At 55.8% G+C, this 9,915-nt stretch overlaps 1 protein-coding gene and 1 long non-coding RNA gene across 7 annotated transcripts; one reads left to right on the forward strand and one right to left on the reverse strand.

The window, feature by feature from the left end:
- Positions 1-2,539: 2,539 nt before the first annotated feature.
- Positions 2,540-6,593, reverse strand: KLF10 (KLF transcription factor 10). Of its 2 annotated transcripts, none has more exons than XM_068672403.1 (4): positions 6,416-6,593; positions 5,779-6,018; positions 4,783-5,674; positions 2,540-3,911 (listed from the first exon to the last, which is right to left on the reverse strand). In XM_068672403.1, exons 2-4 carry the CDS (start codon positions 6,007-6,009, stop codon positions 3,652-3,654), a joined length of 1,383 nt encoding a protein of 460 aa, XP_068528504.1. In that variant the 5' UTR covers positions 6,010-6,018; positions 6,416-6,593; the 3' UTR covers positions 2,540-3,651. The 2 variants fall into 2 exon arrangements, with proteins under 2 accessions (XP_068528504.1, XP_068528503.1); XM_068672402.1 differs by lacking the exon at positions 6,416-6,593 and adding an exon at positions 6,167-6,380.
- Positions 6,589-9,647, forward strand: LOC137851369 (uncharacterized). Of its 5 annotated transcripts, none has more exons than XR_011093143.1 (3): positions 6,589-6,846; positions 7,801-7,932; positions 8,683-9,647. It is a non-coding gene; the product is annotated as an uncharacterized lncRNA (long non-coding RNA). The 5 variants fall into 5 exon arrangements; XR_011093145.1 differs by lacking the exon at positions 6,589-6,846 and adding an exon at positions 6,912-7,059; XR_011093146.1 differs by lacking the exon at positions 6,589-6,846 and adding an exon at positions 7,144-7,208.
- The last annotated feature ends 268 nt before the right edge of the window (positions 9,648-9,915 follow it).

A 9,915-nucleotide genomic window follows, 5' to 3' on the forward strand; every position in this document is an offset into this window, starting at 1 on the left:
TGGAATGGTTTCAACATGTGCTTAACTGCCTTCAGGAGCCCAGGCCCGTGTTTCTTAGACGTGCTGTGGTGAAGCCAAGACAGCAGCAGACCCGACAGGCTGCTGAGGAATCCCTCTCCCTCCCAGCAGCAGTGTTGCAAAACTAAATCCATTCAGAGTTTTGCAAAACTTCAATTGACGGTGGTGATAAATACCCTCACGGGAACACTCTGTTTTATTTATTTTCTGACTTTTTTATTTTGTTGCCTGCTCATGCCAACAATACTTTAAGCACACACAAATTGGACACCCCCTTTTTTTTTTCTTAAAGGGTGTGGGTCCCGAAGGCAGCCAATTCTCACACCTTTAGCAGGTAAAAGCAACCTTGCGCAGGTGAAGCATCTCTTCAATTGCTCCCTGGAAATGCGCTGATCTGGGTGATTTTTTAAAGATTTATTAGTCTAGGACGTGTCACCGAGTCCACCGCATTCACCCACTGAACGCTTACGCACTGGGAGCCTGAAGAGGTGTGCAAACAGCACGGGCTGTGCTCTCGCCTCGTGATCACCTTGAGAGGAGCCATCCCAGCGCTGCTTCTTCCCCAGATTCGGCACTACGAGTGCTGCACGGGGGCCGCGGGACACCTGGGGTGTGCTGATTTTCTCCCCATCTGGTGTCCCCGCGTGTTTCCTGTGGGCACCTCTGGTCCCTCGCTGCAGGAAACCCCTCCAGCTGCCTCCACGTCTGCGCTGCCAACCCAGCAGTGACTCACGCCGCGCTGCCTGACCCGGCTTGAAACGCTGCACGTAAATCCTGCCCGACGGCTCAGCCACCCCAAAAAGCCCGCCCGCCCTGCCAGCAGCCCTTCCTCCTTGCTGGGAGTTTTCCCTCCCCGAGCCTGGGAACGCGCCATCCCGCAGAAGAAATGAGGATCACCTTTCAGATCTCTCCGCGCCTAGAATACGTTTCCTTTCTTTCTTTTGCATTTTATAAATAGTCCGGCCTTCCTGCAGCTTTTTCCCTGGCCTGGTGACTCATCGTAGACTCATCAGGCTCGTCGCTGCTCTCAAGCAGGGAACTGAGCTCTCTTGCACAAATAGAGAGAGAGAGAGATCCCACCAGCTCAGATCAACAACTATTTATGATGTTTTCCCATGGAAACATGAAATACTTCCTGCTGCCCCGCGGCTGGAAGGATTAGTGTCAGGATGAACCCATGCGAGACTCTGAGGCGATGCTACCGAGGGCAGCTTGTCTGCGTGTCCTCGCCCTGTCCCCTCTGCTTCCCTCTGGGCACCTCCAGACGAGAACAATTTCATTCTCCTTAGATCACTGCGGAATATTTTTGACCCAGTTACTACACTGAGAATGCAACAGGGATGCCAAGTTTTCCCTTTATTTCAGAAAACGGCCAGGCTTGCACTTTGGGAAGTTGGGGGCTGTGCTTTTCAGCTGCCTACCAGGTAATTAAGCATCCAAAGCTCTCTTTCCTCTCCTTCCCAAGCAGAAGCGTTTAAAACGCCTGAGCTCGCTGTTGGTGGCAAGCACCCAGTGCCAGGCACCTCGCAAGCGCTGCGGAGATCACAACCCTCACAATTAACGCTGACAACTTGATGGAATTCAGCTCAGACTGCGTTAATGACAGGATGAGCTCGGGAAGGGTTTGTTAAAAAAACTAGACTTGACAAACGTTAGTTCCTCCCGAGTGCGCTGTGGGCGCTGGGGAGACAGGCTGGGTATACGCCTCGCAGGTTTCGTGTGGGGTCTGGGGAACATTTAGCAGGCACCTTGATATCCACCGAAACCTTCCAAATAAAATTAAAAGAGAGCTTTGAATTCACAGAGCAGGAGCCCGTAGCGCTCCTCTCCCTTCACTCATCGCTCCTCCAGCCCCAAATTCGGGCTGGAGGTTTTCTGACAGCTCGCGAGCGTTCCCGTGGCGACAGAAGCCTGTTGCCAAAGCAGGCGAGGGAGGGAAACATCTCTTTGCAGCAGCCGTGGCAAGCTGCCAAGGGGACACCTCACGCTGCAGGGCTCGCCGGAGACGAAAACCCTTCCTGCCGGGGCGGACAGAAAGCAGAGGGGAAGATCCTCAGAGCGCGGCGCTGCGCGGGTGGGACGGCCGCAGGAGCCGCCCCGCTTGTCCTCGCAGGCTCCCGGCCGGCTGCCCCGTGGCGGGACCTCTCCGTTACGGCATGCGTTAGTTCACCCGCGCGGCATCCAGGCCTGCCGCAATGGAAATTGTTTGCTCCCGACCACAAGGGGAAAGCCAGGGCTTTTTCCAGCCTTCTCGCCATCCTCCCTGCAGATTAACTGGGGTGAGCAGACCGAGAGCCTTTGCTCCAGGAACGAGGCGAGCAGCGTGACTCACGTTGTTCCTAGGCAGGGCGCTGCGTCAAACAGGAGCGGCGAGGAGCGCCCCAATCCCACATATCCCATAGGAACGGTGGTGAGTCAACAGCCACGGCTGTGAGATTCGGGAATCCCTGCAGGCAGGGGAGGGGAGCAGAGCAGGACGAGAAGCCCACACAACAGTGAAGAAATTCTGCTACAGAAAAGGTCTATATTAAAGAAAATTGGTTTTATTGTAAACAAAGTATAAAGTACAACATAAGAAATGTGCAAATCTTTAAGTAGTCACAAAAGAGCGTATCTAATACACTATTTCCAAACTGTCCACTTTCTGGTATGTGTCCTCAACGTAGCATGATAAAATAGAGATAGTGAAAGTTGATGCATTGTTTGTCACAAAATATACAGCTTTAATTCTAGGCGGTGTCTCGACGGCCTCATTTTACTCTTCAAATCACAACTTCCTAATTTAATACAATACATAGCATATCCATAATTCATGTAGTATAAGCCGTCTTTCAGAGAAAAACACCCTCAAGAAGCCTAAGATTCTCATTTTCTTAATCAACCCGAGTAGTTTACAGCTACATTGTTCTTAAAAGTGCACTGTATCTGCTCATGAAAAAAATGTCGTGGTGCAGCGCTTTGAGAAGGTACAAAGGAAACCATAAGCAACACAGAAGCAGAAGCACCGCACGATGCCCGAGGGTGACCAGTTGTAATCAGCACGAGGCCTCCAAACCCCTCCGGGTGCCCGCGCCGTGCCCCTTAGCGCCCACGCACCCACCTCGGGCAGCAGGGCGAAGCTGGCACCGCAGCCGCCCGGCGCCTGGCACCGCAGCGCCTGCTGGATGCGCCCGAGAGCGGGCAGGAGGAGAGGGCTCCTACCAGGAAGAGGCGGCAGGAGTACGAACCTCGCTATCGTCCTCATCTACGCTGTGCTGGAGATTCCCAAGCAGTCGCTAAATCTGCGCTGGGCTCACGCATCGGCAGTGAGCCGTCAGTGCCGCAGCTGTGCGGCTGACATGGAGGATGCGTGAAGGATCTGCCGAATTCAGAAGGCGCACGGCGCGCGCTGCTCTGCTCTACACCCTGCCCTTTCTCTCTCCTCACCAGTGCAAAAGACGCCCGCTGTTCCAGCAGCGCCGTTCATGGCCGAGCACACACTGCCTTTGCCTCTCTGCCGCGCCGCCATCAGCAGCTGGCACCAGAGAACCACAGAGCTGGAGCAAAAGCTATTTTTTTTTTGTCTTTTTTTTCTTTTTAAGACTGGCATACCCAGCGACAAGAGTTAATTCCGCTGTGCTCCCAGTCAGTCCGTCACTGCGCAGCTGCCGAGGGAGGCGGCGCAGCGATGTCGTTGAGCTTGCTGACTTCCATTTGCCAGTTGGGTAACTTCTTCGCCGAGAGGTGGCGGCGGGCGTGCTTGGTCAGGTGGTCGCTCCGCATGAACCGCCGCTCGCACATCGGGCACGCAAACTTCTTCTCGCCCGTGTGCGTTCTGCGGTGACGGGACAGTTCATCAGACCGTGCAAACCTCCTCTCACAGCCTTTCCAACTGCAGCTGAAGGGCTTTTCTCCTAAAAGGAAAAAAAGAAAAAAAATACCATAAATATCAGCTGAGTAAATACTGTCTTAATGGTACTTGACTTATTTTTTTTTTTTAATTTCACTACAACAGCTGAGCCAGATCCTGTATAGGTATTATTCTCATCCACGTGAAATGCAAGAAGATGTTAATATGATTTTAAAACATACAGACTCACTATCATCAAGGCACAAAGGGTTAAAAATAAAAACCCTCCAGAAACTGAACTCTCTGAGATGCTTTGTGTCCCCAAGGCCAGCTGATTGCACTGCTCAGCTCCACAGGCCTGCAGATTACAGTGACCAAAGTGGCCCCGCTGAAACGCTGTCACATTAGTCCCAGCTGTAAGTGACAGAACTCTATGAGCCCGCGTGCTAACCCATGCCACTTTCTGCTGCCGTGGTTAAGAGCTGAGGCGTGGGGAAGTTGCTCAAAGATAACCAAGGTAGGAACAGCCTGGAGTGGACGCTGCTTTCTTTCATGAAAGAATCCCTTTCAAGTTTTACCTACTTCTGACAAAGGCACTCTTGTGGAGAAGCCTAACGAGGCGCGTTGAACTGCAGAAGGGTACACTCTGCGTTTGGGCAAGGCCTGGCTTCCCGTGCTTGTCACAAGTATTACTGCCGGCCTCCTGGCACGGAGCGGGGCCAACACAAACAAGCTGCTGAATCAACTTCCCCTGCGGGGTAATTCCTAGCAGAGACCAGGCAGCAGCACGATTACACACAGAGCGGCAAAAGCACTGCTTCAGTGCTGCCTCGCACATCATTTCATGAACAAACCCAGTAACTGCGAGATCCCCAACATCGAGCTGCAGCTTCCTACGCTGCTACGACTTTTAACACCCAGAAAGAGCGACCAACCTGTGTGCGTTCGGACATGCGCCTTCAAATGGGAGCTCTTGAAGTAGGTTTTCCCACACCCCGGGTAGTTGCAGACGTGACTTCTTATCCTTGAAGAATCCAGAGGGGGAGTGACTTTGGCTGCGGAAGGCACGAAGCCGGGAGCAGGGGCAATAGGAGAGAGTCTGGTGCCGTTCGGGCTAATGATGGGCGCCTTGGTGCTCGGCACCACGGGCTGGGGCACGACAAACATAACGGCGCCTTTGGGAACTTGAGCGCCCATCAACACCATGGGCTGGCAGAGCGCGGGCTGCTGGCTCGCCGCGGTGCTGGGCACGACGGCGGTCACCACCGAGTTGCTGGCAGGCAGCGGGACCATCTGGCAAATCACTGGCACAGGGGGGGCTCCGCTTCCTGGCACGGGGCACGGGGGTGCCACCAGCGCCGAGCACGGCGCCGCTCCGGGGGCGGACGGATGCCTGCTGGCCGCGGGCTTCGTCGAGGGCTCGGCGCTGCCAGCTGGTTCTGCAGTTTTCCCTTCCGCAGCTGGCAGTTTGCCACTTTCGTAACTCGCTCTGCCCGGCGCCGCCGCCACGCGCTGCGCTTCGGTGCTCTGTTTACTATCGGTTTCCCGTGAAACACTGTCCTGGTATTTCAGCACGCTGGCTGTTCTCACCGGGCAGGTTTTGTGATTGCAGAGCTGAGCATCGGCCGTGTGGCGAATAACGCTGGTCGCTTGTGCCTTCAGAGGCCTGGGTGCCGGAGTCCGGGAGGCCTCCGTGTAAGGTGCGGTGAGGGGCGGCTTGGCGGCCTCGGCCAGCGACTTGCAGTGCGCTGCAGGTGGCGCTGGTGGCACCGGGTGGACGACTTGAGACATCTCGAAGTCCGACGGGCTGTAGGGTGGAGTCAGGCACTGCGGGGAGAAGAGGGAAGGTGAGGGGGGGACGCGTTACCAGCCTGTTCCCACACGCACCCTGAGAAGGGAGCACGCACACACGCACGGTATTAAAGACTTACAAACGCGGGTATCGTGTTGAAGTCTGCGGCGCCAGGAAGCAAAGTCTCGTCGCTCTCTTCCGACATATCAGATGCTGGAGTTATAGGTCTCGCTTCTGCGTGCTTCTTGAAGTCGGACTTCCAGTTGCAACTCATAGAAATAAGGGCTTCCACAGCCTCGTAATCGCTTTTTTCGGGGGTATTGTTCCAGAAATATCTCGCATCTCTCTGTTTCTCAGTCATCATCTCCATTTCTTCCTCCTGGTTGGGTCAGGGGAAAAAAATAACCCTTTAAACCTGACGGCCAAGCCTAGGCATTTAGCTGCCGGTTGTCAGAAGGCTTTGTAGAAACAAAACAAAGCGACCCGCGCCCGACGAATAAATACGCCTGGTGATGTGGGGGACATGCCTGCATTTCCCTGCCCTCCTTCTCCTTTATATAACGCTGTCACGAAGCGGTTTGCGGGTAAATCTGCCCATCTGGCGAAGACCGCGCAGCTCCCGGAGACAAAGACCTCCCCGAGCCCCCGGCAGCAGCTCCAGCCACCCCACAGCGCCAGGGCAGCGCCCGAGACGCCGACACCGACCCTCCCGGCCGAACCCCAGGCACCGCCACAGCCCTTCCCCGCACCGCGCCCCTCCCCGAGGCGGCTCTCACCGGGCGGGGGGACCGAGGGAGCCGCAGCAGCTCCGGGGCCGGGGCTCCGAGGGCGTCTGAGGGGACCGTGAGGCGCTGAGGGGACCCGTGAGGCGCCGCCCCCCCGGCAGCCGTTGGGGTGCGCCGAGGTGACGGTGGCGCGCGCCCAACCGCCGCCCCCCTCCCTCCCGCCCAGCGCCGAGGCCCCGCCCCCCCGCCGCTCCTATTGGCCCGCCGCCCCCCCCCGCCGCGCTCCCATTGGCCGGCGCCGGGCCGAGGCGCGGCCCACGCGAACAAAGCGTGATCGGCGGCTGCTCGGGCCGGGCAGCGCCGCGCGCCGACCTCTCACCCACTGCGCCCCCGCCCGCGGCAGGAAGGAGCCGGGCGCCGCCCGCGCGGCTCCGGGAGGGGGCGGGGCTCCCGCCGGCCGGGCGGGCCAATCAGCGCCAAAGGTGTGTGAGGCGCCGGCCAATGGGAGCGCGGCGCCCGCGCGTGATCGGCGGCTGCCCCGCGGCGTGCCCGGGGGGGGGGCGCGGCGTGCGCGCCCCCGCGGGCTGAGTCAGAGCCCCCCCCCCCCCCGTGAGGGGAGGTCACGTGGTGCGGGGGGCTGAGGGGAAGCCGCCCTGAGGCGATTTAACGGCCGCTAATTAGCCGTTAATTAGCCGGTAATTGCCTCACGCTGCGGCCCCCTCCGTGGCTTGGGGCTTTTTTTCCTGTCAGGTTTTGTTTTATTAACCCCCTGCCGTGCTTATAATGCCCGAAGGGGGCTTCATTCGGGCTGATCCCAGGCCGTGCTGCCAGCGGCACCGAGCAGGTGCTCGCAAGCGGCTGCGCTGCGCCTCCGTCGGTGCCTTTCGGCCCAAATCCCCTTTGGTTTGCCCTCTTTGGAACCTGTAGGGTGAGGGACGGGTGCTGGTGGGCGATAAAGCCCTGGGGGGGCTGTGGGGGAGCAGAGAGCTGGCCGTGAGGGGCTGGGCTGGCCCCGCCATCCCACTCACATCCCCTCACGGCAGCCGTGCTCCAAGTCCCTGGGGGCAGCCCTCATCGCTGGGGGCACCGAGCTGCTGCTGGGATCCTCCGATCCCTTCTGAGCACGCCCTGGGTGTCTGGGGGTAAAACTGCTTCGTCACGAGGGTCCCCAGTACGTCTCAGACTGCTCTTCCCTTCCCTTCTCCTTCCCCGACACCGCTGCAGGGTGGGAGTGTCAAAACCACCTCTCCCCAAAAATAATCTCAGCCTCGGAGGCTGGAAAATGTGACAAAGTGGGCGGCAGAGAGCAGCTGGGGCTGCTTTCCCCACACACAGGAGAAGCCCACCTCGTCCTGCTTTGGGAATTCCTCATGAGCACGCCAGGCGAAAACCAGGATTTATATCTATTTCACATTAATCTTGCTTTATTTTACCAGGCGAGCCCTGTTGGTGCGTACGTGCTCCCAGCCCTCCTCTCCCCGGTGTTTGCGGCTGCTCTGAGTCAGCGCAGCCCCGTCCTGCCTCGCCTGCTCAGTGCCGTTCAGGGGAAGGTTTCAGAGGCTGTAAAGGTGATTTTCTCTGGCAGTCACCGAGCTGTGACTGTCGGATAAATGCGTTGGCGTTTTTCGCTCAGTTTCCTGGAGGAGCCGGGGAGGTGGTTTTATGCCACCTAGCAGCAAGCTGATGTGTTTGCTTTCCATCCTGACGGCGCTCAGACGTTTGGCGTTCCAGCACTTGTGGGTTATTTATTTATGCCTACGACTCTGTATCTGAAGCCTGAGTTTCCCAGAAAACCACTTAGGCAGCCCGCAGGTCGTATTTTTCTGATGTGGAAAGGTAAATTGTTGTGGGATCGGGAGGATAAATTTAGGGAAGAGATTTGGCATCTCAGCCGGTAAATCACTGCCCAACTGCGTACCTTCAGTCCTGTCCAGCAGTCAAAACCTGAATTTCAACCTGCTGTTACCTGTGGCTTCGTCAGGAAGAATTTAGAAGGAGCTCTAAGTTGCTCCTTTATCCCAAAGTCTTGGCTTCGATGTGCTGATGAGCAAGAAGCCGTATTCCACGGCGGATGACGGGCCACCGATGGGTATTTTTAACCTCTGGTATTAGATGTGTGCTTGTTTCACAGAAAACTGCAGGTGGGTGGTTATTTTTGTCAGATGAGAAGGAACCGAGGTAAGTAAATGAGTGGCTCAGTACCCGCTGGAGATTGCGGCAGGTTTCGTGTTCAGTTCCTTCAGTGCAGGATCAGGTTGGACACCAACCAGAACCTTCCTCAGCCCCGCGGCTCTCACAGGATCTGTGTTTCTTTGCAGGACACCACGACGGTACCGGCTACCGCCCTGCTTCCCATCTGTCGTTTTGGAAGGGCAGCCAGGGCTTTGATGTGGCCCAGCCAGCCAAGTGGCATGCTCTCTGCATGCCTTGCCTGCCGAAATTCGGGGAATGCTGCGGAGTGGAAATCAGGAGTTCATACGGGAATGGTTTGGTGATTCTTTCCGCGCGGCTCATGCTTCGTATTTCACCTCACACAGCGTGACCCAGGGTTTATTTCTGTTTAGCAGCTCGTGCGTTCTTTCTTCGTTTGTGCAGTGCTGGTGGGTTTAGGGACACGACAAATAAAGGGCAACACTGCTGGGCCCTGAGTGTGATGCGAGGTGTGCCTTTGGAAAGGGCAATGCCAAGTGGCATTGTTTATTTGCGGACAGCTTGGAAAGTATCAGGAAACACAACTGAACGCCTTTTCTGCTTTCGAGGCTGACTTCTACCACCTTGAATGGAATATTTGTCATATTCAGAGCTTTCCCGCTGTCACGATTTAATTAACGCTTTTGTATAAAACCCAGCTGATCAACCTAAATTACTGTTAGCAAAATCAGGTATTAAGAAGCTGATTTAAGTGAAAGGAGAAGACAGCCTGCGAGCACTAACAGTGAGCGCATGTAGCTGACCAAGCCACCTGTCTGTGCTCTGATCAGATGAATATTTTTCCCGATGGAAGCGTTAGAAGTACATTTGCTTGCTTTTTCATGCCAAAACTGGATGTGCTTGTTCCATGGTGACATAGCTGCTGCATTTCAGGAGTTCCTCTGGTGGCCTGTATCCTGGAGGGATGAAGACGGTGGAGTGAGCGGGGCATTTCATCTGACATATTATCGTGGTATGGAAGTCAGCAGGGACTTTCCTCCTTCTAACAAAAGTAACAGCATGGCTACACCCCCAAATACACGTGTTTTGGTAACAGTCATGTGAATAAAGGTCATTCTTTTTTTTAAGCCTACCTTCCTTTCATATTTTTTGAACTATTGACTAGTTTCAGCCATGTAAGACAGATGTGGTGGAGCAAAACTCTGAGTAAATTTAATATTGCAGGAACCACTACCAGTTGTATGATGCTAACATGTGATCCAACCCCCACTGCATATGCGTTAGCTCATATTCAAGCAAGCAAATAGTTTCTGGATAGGGAAATGCAGGTCCAAAATGGCAGGTAGTAAGGAAAGACTAAACAGTGCCCAGTTTGACTCCCCGCACCCAAAACAACCCTC

This window comes from Anas acuta, chromosome 2 (assembly GCF_963932015.1).
Source record: "Anas acuta chromosome 2, bAnaAcu1.1, whole genome shotgun sequence".
Taxonomy (NCBI): Eukaryota; Metazoa; Chordata; class Aves; order Anseriformes; family Anatidae; genus Anas; species Anas acuta.

Coding starts and splice junctions, on each gene's coding strand:
- KLF10 (XM_068672402.1), bottom strand. Junction 5,675..5,778: donor TCAACACGATACCCGCGTTT/GTAAGTCTTTAA, acceptor TTCTCCCCGCAG/TGCCTGACTCCACCCTACAG. Junction 3,912..4,782: donor GCATGTCCGAACGCACACAG/GTTGGTCGCTCT, acceptor TTTTCCTTTTAG/GAGAAAAGCCCTTCAGCTGC.